Genomic DNA, 21,701 nt, shown 5'->3' on the forward strand with positions numbered 1-21,701 from the left:
TCATCAAGGCCTCATTTCTTCAGACTGCAGGAGCTCCTTCCATCTCTAGAGCTGCACTCATCTCTGAGGCACCTTGTTCGGTTTCTTCTTTATCCTCTCCATCCTGACAACTGACGACATCTTGGTTGCAGAAGGAGTGAGGGTCCCCCCAGGACACGACCTCTCCATCTGCTCCTCAGGAAGCTCTCCCTCCAGCAACAGATGCTGTTGCTCTCCTGCACCATCAATCCCTTTCAGGAAGGGACAGGGATTAGGTGTGGGTAACACGTCTTAAGGTAATTTCTCTAAATGGCATTTTACTTCCCAGCTTTACTGTCAGTCACTGGTGGGGGGGCTTCAGTTCACTCTGCAGTCCTCCAGGCCCTGGCCTTGCCACAATGGCTACAAGTCCTGTGTTTTGCCCAAAGCAGATGGAGATATGAGGCTGGGGTGCATAAGTATTGGGTCCCCTATGCAGAAGTTCTTCGTTTGGTGCCTTCCTTTACAAGAAGCTAAAGCTGTGGATCAGGGGCAGAGCAGGCACCTGCTCTATGGACAGAGGGAAGTGATGACCCCTGGCAGCTCCCATCTAAATAAACATTACCAGAGGTTACATTTTGTGTAAAAAACATTTAGATGGAAGGCTGCCATGGGCAAGTGAGAGGAACAAATCCTGCTCTCAAGGGGTTTAAAGTAGAGAGGTGTTTTCCACTCTAAATTTCTTGGGGTTTTTTTGGGTTTTGTTCCCCCCCTCACAAATTTCTCTATATCCCAGTAGGGAAGGGGGAACAGAAGGAGCTTTTCTGCTGGACCCAGCAGCATCTCATCCAGACAGACCTGGGGACAGAGGTACTAAGTTAAAGAATGATCTGCTCCTAAGCAAGGTGACTGTTCCAGACCTGCTCCAAAGAGGAAGGGGGATGCCAGAACCACATCTAAGGGGGGATCTCTGTCCTGTGTGAGGCTGCAGCCAGAGATTGCTCTGGCAGGGCAGCAGCACCTCCTTGCTTACAGCCAAATGTGGAGGAACAGGCCCTGCTGCTCCTTCTCAGGGCCCAGCAATTACAGCAGCTACTTGCACAGTGCTGACCAGATGGTCTCACTGCCCTGCTGCCCTCCCACCCCAAGGGCTGCTTGCCAAGATCTTGCTGCTTCTCCTGGACAAGGAACCTTCACTTCACTGGAGTCTGCACTACTTTGACCTCTCAGATAAGTATATGGCCAGCCTAGAGGCAGTGCCCACAGGAGAGCTACTGACTCCTTAAGATTGATTTTCACACCAACATCTGAGTCATTTATACTCTTTCAAAGGTGCCCAAGCTGTGGTTTGTGATGGCCTCTATCCCCTGCTCCTCCCACATCTCTCTACCTTGTAGCAAAAGTCTTGGAACTCCCTATCTTCCAGCATCACTTGGTGTCAGTTCACTTCAAATGAAAGTGTTTTCCTGCTCTCCAGATGTCCAGACTGCCAAACTTCCCTTTTAAGCAGCTCTGTGCACCCTATCAAGGCAGATTTAGCATTTGTTCTCCTGTTTCTTTCAGCAGAGCTTGGCCCAGTTCCTGCAGGGAGGACAGAGACTGAGGAGTATCCTGGATCACAAATCTGCCCTTCATCCCCATGCTTTTATCCACAGAGGTCAGAACTACTGCAGTGGTCCACAAGGCTTTTTTTCCCAGCTCTTGGGTGGGTTTCCACACAATAAAAAAGTTTCAGCTGAAATGAGAGCATGTGGCTGGCTGCAGCTCACTGGTCACCTATCTGGGAGTCTTGCTTTCCTGCCTACAGATGTTAAAGTAGGGCTACAGATCTGAATCCAAACCTTACAGTGAATAAAGGGGAGACATTTGCATGTGTAGATCTGGAGCCATGGATGGGAATAGATGCCAAATAAACAAGTGATTACAGGCAGTAGAACCTTTACTTATTTGGAAAAAAAAAAGTCTGCTTTGTCTTTCAGGTGTCTAAAGCAGCAAGTGGCTGCTGGTGTCAGGCCATTAAGGAAATCTGCAGGCTCCAGCAGAAAACCACAACAAGCCCCTGCTTAATCACCAAACAGCTGCTGGCCTCTTTTGTGCACATTCAGCTCAAGGTGCCTTGTCTTTCCTTCAGTCTGAAGTTCAGGAGCACATTTCAGTCCTTTCTGATACCTAAGTTTTTAAATTTTATTTACAGACTAAGAACCCCAGCTCAGAAGGACTGTTGACACCTACTGCAGCAGGGATGTGAGAGCAGGGAGAGATGAAAAACATTACCTTACTAAAATAGGTCTAAGAACAACTTAAGCTTGTACATTTGCAGGCAGAGGTAGTAAGTTATTCCTGGAGCATTCCCGGAGAGAAAGACTGGAGAAATTAATTAATTATTGAAAAACAAAGCCTAATGCTACTGTTTTGAAGTGCACAAAGTTAAATACAAGAAACAACCTCTAATACAGCAATTCTAGAGCAGTTGTGTTTGACTGCTCAGGGTTGATTCATCCATTCAATGGAACTGTGAGAGAGAAATCAGATTCATAATTTCTGGTGGTAACTAAGGCACAAAATTATCTTCAAGTCTTGGGTGGGGGAATCCACATGGAAATGGACCTAGTCCCATACAGCCTTTCAGAGAAGAGCAAAAAAGCACAAGGGGAAGGGAATTTTCTGATCAGACACTACAAGAACCAAGGTCAAACTGGTAGGAACAGCATTAATTGAGTCAACACTGGATTTAAAGTTCCAGGTAAGCTTAAACCTTGTTCAAAACATTTTTTAGGTGGTGCAGAAAATGACCGATCAGCTTCTCCTCTGCTCTGACAGCTTGGCAGATGTGACAGCTGTCACAAACTTTCCTCCCTGCCCCCACCGTTACAAAAGGAGTGGAGCAGACATCCGCCTTGCTGCAGCCGGGAGGATCTGTTCTGTAATTTACAGAGGAACAAGGCAGAGCCTGTAGCATGACACACTATCGTTTTTACTGTTCCCGAGCAGCAGCTGACCAAAACCAGCCAAGACACGCAGGTTTTGTGCCCGCTGCAGCTCGGGGGGGGAGGGGAGAGGGGTTGTCTCAGCTTAAGCACGAGTTGACAAACAGCACTTAGCTTATCTCAAGAAGAAACCTGAGCTCTCCCTCAGCAGATGACAGAGCTATAAATCTTTTTATGTATAGCCCTAAAAGTATCATTAAGACAACTTAGAATAGTTAGTTTGTATTAGATAACAAAAATGTTGTCTTGCAGCGATGCAAAGGAAAACATCTTACAGTCGTGTGTGTGTTTTGCATCCACCTCCAGCTGTTTCAGAAGGGCTAAAGGGTCTAATAAAAGCATCCCCAAGAGCCTTAAACTCTTCAAGGTGAGAAGCTCTCTATAAAGAATATAAGGCTTGAAGCTGAACTTCATTTACTTATGGACATTTGCTCCTCTATCTAGTTCTGCTTTCATGGCACAGGTTACCAGCCTGAGGTGTGAGGGGCATGAAACTATAGCAGTGTGGAGCACGGGAAAATAAAGTTGTTTTCTGTTTCTGTTCACTCAGGTGAACTATTACACAGAACTAGAGTATCTGAAAACAAATCAGATTGATATAGTTGAACTGTTTATTTTCTGTTGGGCAGTAGAGAGCTATGTTCAGTTTCATTCTTTGGTATTTAATATTTGCACCACTTTCACTGCTATAGACTGCCAATTTTCTGTTTAACTATGAGCCTTAGATTTGCCAGGAGAAGGGTAAGGAGACAAACTTTGAACAACTAGGGAGTTCTCTGGGCATGCATTTGTCTTGTTCTCTGCTGCTCCAAACAGCATATGAGATATCCACCTCAATTTTGACTTAGCAGAAGAAATCAATATATGTCACTGAAGAACACATAATACAAGTAGGACAGAGAACTGTTGGAATGGATGTCTCTCTGAATGCTGTTATCTGAAATATTGTGACACAGTAGAAATTGAGAAAGAGCACAATATTTAACCAGACTGATTCTCCTGCCCCACAACCATATTTCTCCCTCCAAGTGCCCCACGTTGAGCCTCTGTAGATTTGAAAGCCCCAAACAAAGCAAGCAGGATGTTCTGTGACAGTGAGAATCACACCAGTGCCACAGTCCAGTCTGAAGAAGCTCTCACCACAGCAGTCTCCTGAGCCACATTGTGCTGTGGCAGCTACTATTCTTGATACAAACCAGATCTGATAGCTCCACACTTCAGCTTTTCCTCTGGCTAAAGGATGTTCTCGTTGCTTTCTAGCAATTTCAAGTGACTTGTTCATTTTGGAGTAGCTTTGACAGGAATGGGTCGTAAATGAGAAACATCCAAGAACTGAGTCAGGGATGGGGAAAAAAAAAAACCTCTGCAAGCTGGGTCAGGACTGAAATTCTAAGCAACGCAGTCACTCCATCCAGGAAAGATTAGTACTGCTCTAGTTGGTAGGAGAGCTGCTGTTGGGTTGGGAGATCCTGCCCACAGACAGAATTTGTGAATGGCTCCTTCAACCCCACGGGCTGCTGGGGAAACAACACAGAGGGAGGGGGCTGGGAGCCCACAGAGCCTGCCGAGGCCAGACAGAAAGCAACTGAAACTCATGGACAAAACAAGTGGTTTGATGCTAACTTTAGTAAGTAAAGTTTTCCAGATAAAGGCAATTGCATCCATATTTAACAGCTGTTAAAGAGATACACATTTAATTGCATTATATAAGGAGTGCTTTATATTCAAGAGAAAACATTTCAAGTGTCTTAGTTCTACCTGTTTGGAATCCAGACTTTCTCCCTAGAAGATATTCCAGTTGACAAAAAGGGCCTCGTTCAGATATCTGGGATCAACTGAATACATTTATTTAAAAGCAATTTTAAATATTAAAAAAGTAGAAATTAACACATACAGTACTCAAAAACTGTCACATTAAATACATGTGAATAGACATGTGTACTGATGTTTTACCTTAACATTCAATCAGAAGTCAAGATTTTAACTAGTGGCATGACCAGATCTGATTTCTGTACACGTTGATGTACTATGTAATAAAAAAATAAATAGCAACTGTTGTTCAACAGTAAATAAGACATCATCTGCAGAGCAAACTTCCCCCTCTGGGGGCACCTTCCCCTGCCCCTCCCCCCAACCCTTTATCAGCTAATTTTCCATAAAGATTTAGACTTTCCAAATACTATGTCATATACAAAATTGCAGACAGTGGCTCATTGAGTTCAAATATAATACTGTACTTAAACTCAATCAATATCATACATTTTCAGATTTCTTATGACCCACAATAAGCCAGAATAAACAGAACTATTGTTCCTTATGGAACTAATTTAATTTTATAAAATGCATATGTATACTATTTTAAAGAGCGTAGAAAAGAATAGACATTTGACTCTACATAATTTTACATGCCTAGGTTTTTTTTATATGATTTGCATTTATCAGTTTATTTCAAGATCACTTAAAAATACAATTGACCACAAAAGTGAATAGGTTTTGTTCTTTAATGCAACTTAAAACATTGTAGTAATGGATAAAATGGAATGTTAAATAAATGCTAAATCTGACTTCCTTTCCATAAAAACAGAATAAAATCTGAAATACTGGAGCTGGTAATACTGAAGATTAGATGCCAGCAGGCTCGCTCACTCATTGCATATTTTTTTTTTGGAATTCATTTTTTAAAAAGAAATGATAAAACCATTAATAGTTGATAAAAATGTTTTGCTTTTTTTTTCATGTGGGATTTAGACAGATATTCGTTTCTAAATTAACCACAAACAGAATTAAATATTCACTGACTACAGTCTTGTAAAACTGTATTAGAAATGAAAGCCCTCAGAAAGTCTGAGATATGCTTTTATGAAATGAAAATCTTTCCATGCAGCCAAGACAATCTGCTTTGAAATAGCAGCACTAGGTACTGAAGCCAAAATAACATTTAAAGCAAGTAATACAAAACTACATATGAAAGTCATGGAACCCGCTACAGACAAACCATGGGAAAAACACAACCGCATGATGTTTCAAAAGATTAAAAATTATGTTGAAAGTGACACAGGAAATTAAAGTTTCCAGTAATACAGTGAAGTGTTTTCTGGCAATGCAACTTTATACCAACTTTCAAGAAACCTCATGTCAAATGCAGCCTTTCCAAAGATTTTCTTAGAAATTAGTTTTGTGACCATAAGTCTGTTACTTCGTGCTTTGGGTTACGACCATTACTGTTGCAGTTTGGTGAACTCCATGAAAACCAGCCTTATTCTTGTGATCTGAGATCTATCATTACCATCCTCATCAAATGCACGAGAGGTCATCTTAACTTCCACTTTTTAGAGCATTAAAAATAATTTAAATTTATCCTTATATCACCACTTAAAAAATTTATTTTAGGTAACTAACTTTTAGCAAGGTTGAAGACAGAGGAAAAAAATCCACAAAATCATTTTTCAAAGAGCCAATTTAGCTATAAACAAATACTGCTGCAAGCTCACATTAACCTGAATAGCAATTAAGTTAAAATGCTCTTTTCCTCAAATGTAGCTATATGACTACAGTACTACTTTTGTACAAAGGCAGGTTTCAAGTAAGCATCTAAATGCATGCACAATGTCAACAGTTAACATTTGCTAGAAGTCCTTGGTTACTAAGAATTCAGTGAAAGAAACCAGCAAATTTCACACATATCTACTAAAGAACAATATGACTAATTTTCATTAAAGTAAGTTTTCGAATGAAATTTGTAACTTTTTATAGTGAGGTAATATCACAGGGGAACTGCAATCACAGTTTGGCATAGGTCCACATAATATAAACATGAAATGCTGTATGCACACTGTAAAACATTACTGTTATCTGTAAAGTCAGTGAATATTTGTCTTCATAATTACACTTAACTGAGCACTATATTAAATAAATATCGAAGTGGGTTTCATAGCTGTAAACTGCATACACTTATGAACTGCAGACTGATCTTTAAATTGTCCAAAACCATTCACTCATTCTAACTTTCTGCTAATTGTATATTGAGAATACCAAGTTACTAGGAACAGTCATTTCTGTACAGTTACATGGGTGACAGAGACCACCTATGTTGGAAAGCTGGCAGTCCACACGTGTGGGACAGCACGGACAGAGATGGAAGTGCTAAATGCCCAGGATGGCTTCAACAAACCCGGTAAGGCGTGCCAGGTTCCAAGGCTACCATAATACTGGCAAAGGCAGAATAACACAGTATATTTACAATACATATAATTCAACCTCATGAGGTGAAACTTAAATGAATTCTTAATTTGTAACAGCAGCTATATATACAATTGTGCACAGGATTACAGGGAGGCAGCAGCGTTCGCTTTTGCTAAAAAGCCCGTCTTGCATGAAGAATGTGCAATGCTCAAGTTCAGGATTTGTTTGTTTGCTTCGACTAGTCTGACAGAATGTGCACAAAGGACACTGGAAAGACGCCTTTCCTCTCTGGCTGTCCTTCGATGTGGCCAATCTGCAACAGAGGAGAAGAAGATACATGTATAGATATGTACATACATATTTATATAGATGTGCATGTGTACACACAGGCTTCACAGACTGCATTCATTCAGAAGCAGCAGAATGGCTCACACAGCCTCGGCAACCTCTTGGACAGTCTGAAGCAGACCTTAGTTAACATTTGAATTTGTGTCAAGGAACAAAATGAAACTGCACAAGCTAATTATAAATAAGACAAATGAAGCCAATTAAATCTAAAAGAACAAAACCCCCATTTTTTTTTTGAGGAAACTTACATATATGATTCAATTTCAAGAATCTCACCAAAACAGAAGCCTGAGGTTTTTTGTCTGATAAGCAGATTTTCAGTAACATCTCTCCAAACCACTTATCTTAGTTAACTGAATAAATCCAGAGCATCTCACTGAAGGGAATTGTGTGCTATATTTGTGAAGTTACTGATGATAATCTGCATGTTTCACTTAGGGTGATAAAAGCCCAGCTGTTTTCTCATTGAATTAGTATGATACCTAATGATTTAGGTGCATACCAGTGTTTATAACAAATCACAGTGTTGCCTGTTTAAACATCCTTCAGCAACAACTTCCTACATCTTTTGCATAATGATTATTTATAAAGAAATAGCTAATAAACTTATTCAAAGAGATTAAAAATAATGGAATATTTTATATGATCTTTCCATGTTTAAAAGGCATCATTTTAAACAACTGTTGAATAGCTCTGGAGCAGCAGCCCTGACTGACCACATAACCCTCTTCTCACCCTGCTACAGCCCTGCTCACTACTTTCAGAATAATGGTGTACCTTCCTTCCTCTTCCACAAGCTTACAAAATGGGAAGGGGAAACATACAGGGCTGGCCATTTCCTCTTGGAGAGCCAAAGTTTTGAAGCATATGAGTCAAAAGCCCTTGTTTCCCTTCTCAGAAACACTCAGACTGGGGCGCTTCATGGAACTTGCTGGGCATGTCCCCAAGGGGCTTAAAATGCCACTTCACAAAATAGATCCAGCAGGGAATGCAGCAGTAATCAGGGACTAGGTGATACGGGCAACACAGACACTCTTCACTGGGCACTGCTCTTTTGATATCAGCTTTTCAGTTGAAAATCTTCCACACTTAAATGATGAGTGAGAGGAAACCGTAGCTGGAAACAAAACAGCAGAAGCTGTGCTGCACTTAGATTAGGATATCACTGGCAGCATTGCAACTAGAATTTGTTTCAGTCAAGTGAAATTTGTCTCATGCCCAGTAATAATTCTTTGGCAGGGAAATATGATGTAGCAGGGCTTCAGGGACATGAGCTAGATTGTCAAGAAAGGGTGGAGCCCTCACGTGGGGTTGAGAAAAACCTGGTGTTAGCACTTAAAAATATGCAGTCCACAATAGGGGGAGAATGGTATGAAATTGGAACATGAGAGGGAAGAAGGGAAAGAAAATGTTATCTGCCCCTCATTTAAGAAGAAAACCACCAGCTTATAGCATCAATTACAAACTATTCTTTAGATTTTCAGCAACCCCTGTAGGTACAGCTTAACATCTTGGGTGAACTGAAGATAATCACACATCTCATTTTCATGGAGTGTGTAAGTTTATTAAATGGAGTAAGAATCACCACTTCTTCATTAATGAAAGGCTGTATGCACTACAGAGAGGGACATGTGTAAATATGTGCTGCATGAGCCAGCAATAAAGTTAAACCTAGTAGGGCTGGATCTAACAGACTCTCCCAGATCAAAGGGGTTTTCTCTAATAGGAGCTTAAGGGCTGGCAGTTAGCTCAGGCAAAAAGAAACCAGTCAAAAATCAAAGGGAAAAAAATCAAAACAAAACACCACCTACAAACAAAAATAAAAATAAACCCTCCACATTTGGAAAAAGAGACTTTCCTATCAAAGTCATAAAGAAGTCATGTGGAACTGTAAAAGGGAAAGATACATACCCACCACTCTTGGTCCTCTTCACCAGTTACAATAATTACTTCTCCTTCAACAAATGTGAGTTCATCATCATTATCTGCCTGACAGTCATAAATGGTCTTCACTCGCCTAACTTTGTTTTTCCCCTAAAAATAGAATGAAGTTTGAGATGAAGGACATGAGAAACAGAAAAAATACATATTATATGAATTTTGCCTTTTGTTGTGTTTTGTTTTACAAAAAAGTGATGACTGTCAATTACTTGCCCTGCCACTGGGAATACAGAAATCCAAAAACTCTGCTTCAACAAGGATATTAAAAAAATTAAATTAAAAGTTACCTACAGAGGTGTAGGACTTTTTTTCCTTAAGATTCAGAACACCCAGCAGTAATGTGTAGTGCTTAACATGTAGCCCTTAAGAGGGCTTAAGTAACCTTTGCTTCCTTTGGTGAAGAAAGTTTAAATAACATCTTTACCTTGTTCTAGTCTGCAAACACCCTCTTTCTCCTTTAATACATACTCCATCAAAAAACCCAGCCTGAACAGAAAATTAAATCCAGTCTCCTCTGAATGTTCCAAGAGAGGTAAGGACTGAGGAAAATGCTGCATTGAAATCCCAGTATTCCTTACAGTTTTGGTTTTGGATCTAGTGCAAAACTACAGTATTCTTTGATTTCAAATCTGCTTACAGGACTGGAAATTATTTTTTTAGTGATTTTTCCATCCAAATGTTAGCAATTTCTTACTAAAATTACCTTAATGTCAGATGGCAGTACTATTTTCTGATGACAATTCACACTAGATATTCTCACAGCTCTGCCATTCTGAGTCCAAGTATTTTCTAGGTCATACTTTGCTGCATACTGCTAATTCATATGAAAAAAGCCTCAGCCATGGACTCCTCCCCCAAACATATGTTTCTTATGGCAGGGAAGATAAATTATTTCCAAATAGAGTAAGTAAGCAATATTCACAGCAAAACACTCCTGCTACTTTATATTCCTGTATTTTCATACCCACACCTCTTCAAAACCTACAGTTACTTCTTTTAACAGAAGTAATCAGATAACAAGAATGCAAAAACCCAAGAAGAGCAGAAGGAGATGAGAAGCAGAAGGGCTATGAAGGGAAAAGTCAGCAGGTTTAGAGGAATTTGAGCCAAAACTAACTTCACAGAGGAAATTTCCTAGGGAGTCTTCTCTTTGCTGTTACCTACCCACTTGAAATTCCTCCATGTTTTGGCAAAAAAAAAAAATCCCTGCAACTCAACAGCAGAACAGACACACTGAAAAAAGCATTCACACTAAACTCAAGGTACAGAAAAAAACAGTTACAGGGGGATTTAAGGAAGAAAGCATTTAGCACAACATAAAACAAAAAAATACCCATATTCAACACAAAATACCTGAGGATCATATGAGATCAAGGTTTTTTTTCTACAGCAAAGGTTTGCTGCAGTGAGAAGTCACTTCAAAGAATGCTTCCTCTTTTCTTAAAAATATATTCATATAATTTAAACAAAAATCTCATCTAGCACTAGGGACTGGAATTCAATAGGAATAGGTGCTTGGGGACAGTCCCAGCTTTCAGCTACAGAGAACCTTTACAAACCAAGGGCACACCCTCCCAATCAATCCTCCAGTGATGAAGGGAAGCAACTGTTTCTGCAAGGTAAAAACTGTCTTGTTTAATAAAAAGAATAAAGAATTTTACATTCCTCTAAAGACAGAAAACTGTATGGAACTCAGCTTGTAAGAGCACATGAAAAATGATGGGAATTGCTCTGGTTCCATCAGATTTTAACATTTGTTTCACAGAGAGCAGCAAAAAGCAGCATTCAAGCTCAAGGTGTATTTAATCATGGGAAGGTATAAAAAAGGATGGATATGTAGAGAGCACATATGTTCCAGAACATATTTTGCTCATGTTCCAGAACATTTTGTGGCACTGGTGTGTAAAGAAAGGGAAGCAATTCCAGGAAACATAATTCTTGACTGAAAAACAAATACCCACCTACCAACTCCCTGTACCCAACAAGTGCTTATTAACAAGAGATTTTATGCTTAAAACTGAACAGAAATAAGATGCTGTGATCATTAATAATCCAACCATGCTTTTACATTCAATGTTTTTTTTTCTTTAAAAATGAGTATTTTGTCTCCTTTATAGAAACCACCACACTCACAAAAGAACACTCAAGTGCTCAGTGTGATTTCAGGAGCACCCAATGCAAATTTTGTTTCTCTAAAAATATCCTTTCAAATCCTTATAAATTTTCAGCATTGGAGTCTTTAAATTATATTTCTGAACAATTAGTTTTCTAAAACTACCAATTAAAAACCTATGTTTCTCTGTTTAGTGGCCAAATAGTCAAGGTCAAGAGAGAGAGGTGCCCACAAGTGCTGTGGCTGCTGTCGTGGGTCTCAGTGGGATGAAGCATTTCAGTAGCTTTGTGGAAAGGACACAGCCAGAGGATGAAAATGGAGGCAAGATACATTTCAGAGCGATTCTTGCACATTATCACTCAAGTAAAAAAGCTTCACTGAACAAAGAGACACAAGAGTGCATGCAAAGATGTGCAAAAACCTGGTGAGACACACATATATATACTGAGAAGATATAGAATAGCTTGGATCACTGCACAACAGCTGGACTGTTTAATTTACTGCACATATCAAAATGGCTGAGTTTAGAGAACAAAGAACCTTTCCTCAGAATTTTTCTGTATATAGTAGGGTGACAGTTTAAAAAAAGCCAAAAGTAACCAAACTAAACAGGTAATCCATTATTTGCTTTCTTTTCTTCTTTAATAAAGTGACAAGTAGCTGAGAATGACCAGCATCAACTGCCTGCTTATATTTAAAAGTACATAAGTAAACAAACACTTTTTGATCAGATCCCTGTAATATTTAAATTCCAGAACACTCAGGAAGCCCAAGCAATAACTCTGCTGCCCTCAGTGCAGACAGCTCACAGGCAGGTCCATGCCTGAAGTCGAGCAGAATGATGGCTCCACAGGGCTCTTCCTCAGACAAGCACAAGGCAGAAACTCACCCTCTGCTTTCACTGTTTCACTAGAATGAAGCTTAATTCCTTTTTACATAAAGCCATCTCCCTCTTGATGTATTCTTCACGATGAAAATCTTAAGAGAGCTCTGGATTTTCATAGTTATCTCAATCTATATATGCATTAAGAATCCTCTGCTGGAAATTGTACTGGTTAGAAAGATGAACAGCAAGATAAACTGGGGGCTGGAATCAAGTCAGAGTTCCAGATCTGCTACTGCACACCATGCAGCAATGTCAATTTTGCCACTTCATCAATACATCTGAACCTACACCTTGACCATTAAGTACATCAACATTAAATACTCAGAACAGGGACATTGGCTATTTTGCCACAGCTGACTTGACTTTAAATTTTGCATCTACTGACAACAGGTGCTAACATCCCTTCTTAAAGCCTACAAAGTCAAATGTATAAATATTCTAGCAATCTAAGGCACACAGAGCCATGAGTAAAGGCAACAGAGAAAACCATCAATTCATTCAGAGTTGTGATTGGCATAGATATAATAAATACATAAATCCCAGTAAATCTAAATACACTGTCATGTTCCCAGCGTTATTGTTTCATGTTGCAAGTATTTGTTCGAGCATGCAGGAGAACTTGAAAACCCCCAACATTTGCTGAAGCTGCTTTGGGGCACAAAAAGAGCCCCTCATTCCCCACCCCAGCCCATAGCTTTATGTTGCCTTGAGTGCATAGCTCAAGGGTGCACTGAAAGTCCTGCAATAACTTCAAAGCCTTCCACGGATAGTTCCAAGGAGCTGGAGTGATACCTACCATGTTTATTTTCCTGGGAAGTGGCACAGGGGTTTCTGGCAGGGTGTGTGTTAGGTCATTAGACTCTTCAGATGCTTGCCTTTGGACGGTGTCTCTGGACTGTACGTTTGGAGAAAGATCAATGGAGTGAGATTTTTGATTTGCCTCTGAGGGCTGAGGCTTTGCTGCTGCTTCTCCACCTTGAGTTTTAGCCAACAGCTCTCCTAGCTGAGGTTTTGGAGGAAGGTCCTTCATTTGTGGCTTTGGAGGTAAGTCTCCAAGCTGTGGTTTTGGTGGCAAGTCTCCTAGCTGAGGCTTTGGGGGTAGTTCTCCAGGCTTTGGGGGTAAATCTCCCACTTGAGGTTTCTGAGTTAATTCCAGAGGCAGAGGCTTTGGGGGCAGGTCTCCAGGCTGTGGTTTCTGTGGTATATCGATGGACAGTGAGGGCTTCTGAAACATTTCCATGTGCTGATGGGGTTTATCTATTGAAAGATGATGACTAGTTTCTATTTTCCTTAGTGCCACTAAAACAAAAAAGCAAAACAGTGTTTTTCACAATCTTAATATTTTAATATTAAAGAAGTTAGGCACATATCAAAACTGCAATTGTGTTAATGATCACACAGTCACTGAGCCCCATGACTGCCCAGAAGTCCTCCTAGTCTATAACAGAAGCAGGATAACACAACTTCACATAACCCTCATTCACTGAGGTCTCATTTAATTACTCCTCCTGGAGGCCAGCAGTGGCTCCAAGCAATTCCAACAGGTATTAGATGTCAATTTATTTATTTACTTAAAATAAATAAAGTGATCACTTTTTGGACCTAAACCAAAATGGATGAAATATAATAAAAGACTTTGGAAAACCACCTATAGACCAATTGACATGACTGCAATAAAATTTCTTTTTAATGACAATTATTCACATATACAGTTGAATTCCATACAAAAAACCTCCTGACTCTCAGGATTAGTACCTGTAAAATCTCTCAGAAGAGAGAGAGTGAACACATGTCTATGCAGTGTATAGAATGTACTGAACTATAGACATTCATACTAAAACTAAGAAAAAATGAATTATTGTATGTATTTACAATTCAGTAAAGCTGAAAAGTTTTAAAATGTGTATTTTGCAGATTTGATGGAAGGAAATTGAAACTAGATTTTCAAATAGTTCTTTTCCTCAGTGTCATCTACTGCTTTTACTGCTAAGCTCTCTAAGTAAACTCAACTGAAATCTACCTCAAAAGCAAAACCATTAGTACACACAAAAAATCCAACCCACAACCTCCAAATCAAATAGTCCTAATGTGAAAACAGATGAAGGGGGCTAAGAGAGAAAAAATTTACGACCTGTGATGAAAGCAACACATTTTGACTAGAAGGGACAATTTCCTATTGCATTCAGTACTGCTTTAGTATCATATTCTACCATCCAAAAAAGTGGCCTGAATTTGACTATGAAAGCAACAACACTGCCTTTTGATATCACCCACTTCAGTAACACTTCCATGATATATTTATGGTTATTTATGAAAACAAACAAACACACCCCCACAAAAAAAGCCTCCTAAAAAACAACAAAAAAAATCCCACCAACCAAATCCCAACCCCCACCAAAGGAAACAAAAAAACAACCCAACAAAACACACCAAAGCTATTTGCATAGTTACTATGAAATAAATTGTAGAATTACTATCAGATTCTTGTTACAAAAAAAAAGTCTGTATTGATCCCTGTATATGGCTATGTCCCAGGTTTACCTTGCAGCAAATGTACACACACTGATCATTCACATGGCCTTGAGATGTAAGCAAAAGATATGAAAAACTCTGATAGCAGCCCTTATCAAAGTGCTTTGATTTGGCCCTTCTTAAATTTTCACCTAAATTATTTTAAATCGAGGAAGTGTTGACTTCCTTCACAATGCTATCCTAGCACACCATTGGTGTCTCTTTCAAAAGATAACATCAGAATAATTGGAATTTAATAAAGTTTAAAGTTAATACTTGCTTTTTCGGTTAAAAAATTATTTGCACTCTCAATTTCAGACATCTGGCTTCAGAATTTTGGACAAGCAGCATTTCCTGATCTTCTGGCTCTATTGTGATCATCCACTCATACAGATATATATTTTTGATGTGTATTCAGACACAATAGTCTGAAGAAAATCTACTTTCTACTTTATAGTCAACTGCTGCAACAACTCAATAAAAAAAAAAAAGAAATAAAACCTGCTGTGTGAGTTTAAAGAGACTAGAAAAGAACATTTCTAAAAGAAAGCTGTTCCCTGGAATGATGGTCCCAGCCAGTTTGACACTGATATATAAATGAGCATGTAACAGAACCTGACTCTTTCTAAAGTAGTTGCAGTGAACACAACCCTGATTGCCAGAACACGGCACAGATGCAGCTTTCTCCAAGCTACCAAGAAAATGGACTTGGAGATATTAGGGAAAAAAAATAAAAATCAAGGAGAGTGGTTTCCTTGGTGAGCAACCTGCTCTCATGGCACAAAGCTGGTCCTGCTCTGAGTGCTGGGCTGGACCACAACATCTCCTGAGGTCTCTTCCAGCTTCAGTTAGTTAATGATTTTTTTCTCCCCGAGGTGTATTTTCTTCAGTTTAATAAAAGCCTTTCCCATCTTCCAAAATCCTTTCAGTTTTTGTGAAGCTTTCATGGTTTGTGGCATTTTAGAAGTAAAATTTCTGCTGAAAAGATCTACAGATTTAAAACAAATACCTAATTTCACCCACATTTAAAAGACACCATTATGAGAATAGCCACAAAGAGATCTCTTACCTTTCTGAGGTAGTTTGGGAAGAACTCTAGGGCCAAGTGCAGTCTTTGCAGTCCCAGTGCTAAATCAACAGATGTGAATTATTAGTTTTTACAACTGTTATAAAATATACTTATTTCTCATTTTTCCCCTTTACACATCCATAAATAAAAAAATCTCCCCCAAAAAATCCACATTTATTTAACCCCTTTTGTATAATCACTTTGTCCTTGGATAAATACTCAAAGCATTGTTAAGAACTAATCCTTTTTTTTTTTTTTCAGAGAAAAAGGCATAAAAACCCTACACAGCTTCAGTGCTATGGGGCAGATATATTCTGTGAACATGCAAAATGTACTCTGAAAATAGGTGCAGCTGAAAGACCAACTCTGTGGGCAGATCCTGAACCCTAAGAAAAATTTATTCTTTAAAATAATAATGCTGAAACATACAAAATATGATCTGTGCTTTATGTCAGTGAAGTTTTCCAAGACTGAGCCTATGCCTTGTACAATGCCTGCACATGTATGATATTGTATCACACACACACTCTGCTGCAGGGGAAATACTGATGATTGTGGGAAAACAACATGCTTTACTCTGTCAAACCTGTATTACACATATGTTAGTTATTCCCATCAAAGTTTTTCCTCTAAAACCACACCTAAGTTACTTTTATATAAGAAAGCAAATTGATTTAAGGCATAAAATATCTAAGGCATCTAACACTACATAAAAATCAGTATCAGCTCAAAATAATGACTCAAAAAACAAGAAAAAATGAAAAATGAGTGAGAAAGGTGCCAGTGTATGTTCAACAGAGCAGAGACTCTTCTGTATCAACTGATTGATTCTGGTATTGCTTGTCTCTGCAGCCAACATTTCAAAATGAGCACGATGAAACACTTTTAATTTCTAGCTGCTTTTTAAACAGCAAAAATACATCATGACATGAACAGCCAAGCACAATATTGATTCAATAAATCATAGAATCACAGAATATCCTGACTTGGAAGGGGCCCACAAAGATCATCAAAGCCCAGCTCCTACCTTGGCCTCTCTCTAATGCCATGGAGTACAAGGACCACACTTTCACCCTTGTCTGACAAGAATCTAGGATGGGCCCAGCTCTCTGTGCTGTGGAACACGACCACTTTTTTCCCTGAATGCCCAGTGCCAGCTGGATGGATTCAGCAAACATGGGAAGCCAACTGTGCTACCCTGCCTGTCCTGACAGGACAGATCACAGTCTGGGGGTGTCCAGAAGCTCTTCCTACACATCTGCTGTGCCCTGTCTGAGGTTACACATCCATCTCCACACACCATGCAAGGCTGTGTGCCTGAGGCAGGTGCCTATTGGAATTACCATGCTCTGAACCTCAGGACTTTGGAATCACAGCACAGACAGAGGAGTAGCAAACTCTAATAAGAGACAGCGATGTGTGGCTGTCCTTACTGCTCCAGCTATTGAGAAAGACACTTGTAATGGACAGAGCTGATGAACTACGAGCTAAAAGCAGTTTGTGTTACTGCAGATGTGGCAGCACAGAAGCCTGACAGAGTGGGAAACAGCTAAACTGGAGGACTGAGATGAACTCTCTCCCTTACAGAGCCGTCCTCGAAGCCAGCCTGTACCCAGAGTGACACTGCTGCTACAGGCACGACACCTCACACTGGAGCAGATCAAATGAAATGCCAGGAGACATGAAAATAAAACTTTTGTCCTGTTGGCCTGTGGTGTGAGGCAGCATTCCCCAGCTGGGAGAGCACTGCTGTAGGAGCAGCAGAGATTTGGGTACAAGGCGTTCTGTCCATCCCGCTCAAAGGACGGATTGTGCACGGACAGCGTAGGAGGCTCAGTGGAGCCAAAGCATTTCTATGCTAGTAAGGCATGCAGAAAACTACTAAGAAACATAACTAGGTTTTTATTTTCTATGAAAAGCTTTTCTTTTCTAATTTACAAATTAGTTATATTTAAATTTTCATCTTTGCTTTCATATATGCAGATTTTACCTTGACTGCTGAGACATCCCCTCAAACTTGTTTGCAGCCTTTGTTGAAGGTGGGCCCAAATCATTACCTGAGGTGAAAAAAAGGACAATTTAAAAAAAAAAAAATCTTTAGGATAACTGAAATATAATCAGCAGAAGGTGCAATTTAAAGCAAAACATGTATTCCTCTATGCTATGAATTTTCTATACAACGTATCTAAAAGATAATTTATAAATTTATTCTTTATTAATAATTTTGCAGTTGAAAAAGCAGGAGGGACCAAAATAATCCAAGATGACCTTTCATATAACACATTTTAAAACAACTCATTGGTAGCTCTCATCTCCTGGCAAGGGAAGATTGAATGACATTGCTGTAGGGCATTTGTTTTGAAATAGTGTTTCAATTTTCTCTGTATTGAAGGAGATACAGCAGGCCAGTATCAGACAAATTTATCACAGATGTTTACATTTTGCACTGTGAGGCACATCTTTATAAAACCACCATGAATGTGATTTTATTCACAAAACATTAAATTTCTAAGGATTGGTATTTTATCCTATGTAAAGAACAGCCTTTACTGATTTAGTGACTAAGTCTGTATGTTGCCATAATCTGTACTTTAGCCATTGGTAAAGAAAAGATCCTAGGTACCCAGAATCCCTTCAAAAGGCAGCAAAATCCAAACCCAAGTGCTCTGGACTCCTTCAGCAGAAAGCTTCTCTTTATTAGCAACCACCATTTTCAAGGTAAAATGACACAAACTCATTCGGTTTTGTGCCTTTGCATCCCTTTTTGCCTCTCCTTTTACAGCATGTCTTAATCTCAGAACCAGCTTCAACAACCATTAGTAAATTTTGTCATTGAAATAGATGAAAAGTGACATTTAATGATCAATACCTCTCATTCAAAAGAATGACACATTTTCCTAAATACCATTCTTGGCACATTGATGTCTAAATGAAACAGCAGAAAAGGCTCATGCTGTGCCTTGCTAAAAATATGTTTGTGTTTAAAAGTGGTGCAAAAAAGGAACTAAGGTAAAAAGCAAACATGTAGATCCTATGGATAAAGGAAGGAAAAATATCCCATGGTTGCTATGGAAATACAAAATAATCTAAATGACATTTTTAGAACATCTTTGAATAGTAACTCAATTTGCTTAGATATAAGCTAAGGATTGCTCTAGTTGAAACTTCAATTAATGCACAGATTAGAAGACAAATGCTGAAATTCAACATAGCAAGAAATAGAACAACACAGAAGAAAGGAAAAGCAGTGAACATCTGACAATATCCTGAAGCAAAAAACATAAAGGCAGACACAAAAAACTCCCTCTTTTATAAACACAAAACTTAATACTTGCTTAAAAATCCAAATGGACTTTGAAATAAACTTTTGTACAGATCTCAGCTAAGAAAAATGGGGAGAAGAGGCCCCTCTTCCATCCACTGAAGTTTAGCTTGCCCTGAAAAGCAGTGGAGAGACAGGAAAAGCAATATTCTTCTCTGGTCCTGCTTTGACAAGGTGCTTTACTACTCCAGGTTTCTTCATCTTCAACTGCACACCTGCACCTCTCCTGTGTTTTCTTCTTCCTTTATGTGTTGCTTAATGTGTTTAAGGAAAAGTTGGCACCTGCTTAGCATCTAATCCTATCACACCTTTCATCCTAACAGTGATACATTACACAGTATTCTAGTAATGGTCTCACCTGGTACTTCAGGTGCTGTTTTAGACCTAAATATTTGGGATTTTTTACATATTTAAAGTCCAACCTCTTCAAAATGTCTTTACTATCTCTGAAAAAGTACAGGGCTCTTAGACTTCAGAATATAGGAAACATTTTTTTTCCCCATATCCCAGATCTCTGAGAAGTAGAGAACTGAAAAAAATCCATTATTTTTATTCCTTGAGAAAAAGTCTTTGCTTTTCATTGGATTCTATACTTTTCTTCATATTTTCTTCATAATCTTCATAGATTAAATCACACGAGTACTCCATAATTTACTACATTTAACTCAATTTGCTGAAAAAAAGGTGCTTTTAGGATAGCAATTTTTTATTTTAGGCTAGTAATTGTGTGTTTGTACTTGAATAGAGAGATATTCTCTTAAGATACAAGTAGTGTATGGATGATGCACCTATGTTAGCACTGGATTCCAGTTAAAAAATTTACAGGCTCATGGAAATCCTGCCACCAAGACTAAAATCACAGAAAATTACGTGGGCCTGAGATTTATAGTTACCAAGAGAATTTGACTGCATAGAGCAATGTTTATTCAAAAGAGGAAGAATGTGAGTAGTCTGGAAAATAGTTTCCAAAAAGCATCTGTCAGAAAGGTATCCTGATAAAAAAAAAAATTAAAATGTTGCTGTGTAACTTCTGCTGGTAGCAGGATGCAAACCTATCAGTCTTTGTGTATGTACAGCCAACATCACAAAAGCCAAATATTAACATATTACATACATCTTACATATTAACACAACACATTTCCACCAGCCAGGTGTGAACTCTGCAGGAGAGGCGTGGCCCAGAGCCCAAGGCAGGAAGCTCCTGGGGCAGTGGTGAGACCTGCACAGACACAGTGGGGTCTGGGTGCCCCAAAGCTGCATCCCTGCAGCTGGTTCCTGTGCTGATCCTGCATCCCTGCAGCTGGTTCCTGTGCTGATCCTGCATCCCTGCAGCTGGTTCCTGTGCTGATCCTGCATCCCTGCAGCTGGTTCCTGAGCTGATCCTGCATCCCTGCAGCTGGTTCCTGAGCTGATCCTGCATCTCAGCATCCCTGCAGCTGGTTCCTGTGCTGATCCTGCATCTCAGCATCCCTGCAGCTGGTTCCTGAGCTGATCCTGCATCCCTGCAGCTGGTTCCTGAGCTGGGCACAGCAGCAGCAGCGGGAGGGGGCAGAGGCAGAGGAGAGCAGTGGCTGAGGGGCAGGGGTGAGGGCAGAGCCTGGGCAGCTACAGCAGAGACAGGGAGGCGGTGGAGGAGATTGGATTGGACCCCAGGGGAGCGAGGAGGATTTTCAGCTTTCTCAAGTGAGACTTGGCTGCAGCAGCCTGGGAGGCAGAGTGACAGAAGATAGAACTGCTGATTTATCTGAGCTGACGTTACATCAAGCTGCAATCATTGGAAAGCAAGCACCAGGTAAAAAGAAACCAAAGATCATATATCAGCCATCATAAAGGTTTTCCCCTGCCCTTTTGTTTTGCATTTCAGAACTCACCCCAAGGAATTGGGCCCTTATTCTGGGGTCCATGAGGTAGTGGGCTTGGTGGGTCAGAGAGGGTTCTTTTGTGTCCTGGGGGTGGGGGAGGTGGTCTCTTCTTGGAAAGAGTGGAGCTGCCACTAGAGGTTTGAGTGCTTAGAGGGAGGGTTGAAGGTGGGCCTGCAAAATAACAAACAACCTTCTTACAAATACATGTGCATAAACGTCAAAGCAGCACTGAAAAATTCACAGTCAGACCCACAGTGAAGTGCAGCAAAAGACTAAAATAAAAAGACAAGCCATGCCAAAACACTGTTTAGATTAAACGACACGTCCACCACATTTTTAACCATCTCAGCTGTGGGAATATAAGCAACTTGACAATAGAATGACATGTGTACTTATGTTTAAAAAATACAGGATTAATCATGCCGAGATCTCTAATTTTAGCCATTGGTCAAAAAAAAAAGCAGCATGAAATATTAAGTAATATTTAGCATGTGGGATTAAAATTGCTGTTAATTTATACCA

At 39.6% G+C, this 21,701-nt stretch overlaps 1 protein-coding gene across 6 annotated transcripts in view; it reads right to left on the minus strand.

Annotated features, from left to right (window-relative positions):
- Nucleotides 1–4,553: 4,553 nt before the first annotated feature.
- The window catches only part of ASAP1 (ArfGAP with SH3 domain, ankyrin repeat and PH domain 1), a 177,659-nt gene continuing 160,511 nt past the window's right edge, over nt 4,554–21,701 (minus strand). For 4 of the 6 annotated variants that reach the window (XM_033085931.2, XM_033086019.2, XM_033085850.2 and 1 more), the window contains 6 exons: nt 21,189–21,350; nt 17,986–18,052; nt 15,996–16,054; nt 13,212–13,714; nt 9,387–9,509; nt 4,554–7,440 (listed from right to left, as the gene is read on the minus strand). In XM_033085931.2, the coding sequence (XP_032941822.1) occupies nt 7,366–7,440; nt 9,387–9,509; nt 13,212–13,714; nt 15,996–16,054; nt 17,986–18,052; nt 21,189–21,350 (989 nt within the window). In that variant the 3' untranslated portion in view covers nt 4,554–7,365. The remainder of the gene's footprint in view (nt 7,441–9,386; nt 9,510–13,211; nt 13,715–15,995; nt 16,055–17,985; nt 18,053–21,188; nt 21,351–21,701) is intronic. The other 2 variants (XM_033086257.2, XM_033086183.2) reach the window with 1 other exon arrangement.

Source organism: Catharus ustulatus, chromosome 1 (genome assembly GCF_009819885.2).
Source record: "Catharus ustulatus isolate bCatUst1 chromosome 1, bCatUst1.pri.v2, whole genome shotgun sequence".
Lineage (NCBI taxonomy): Eukaryota > Metazoa > Chordata > Aves > Passeriformes > Turdidae > Catharus > Catharus ustulatus.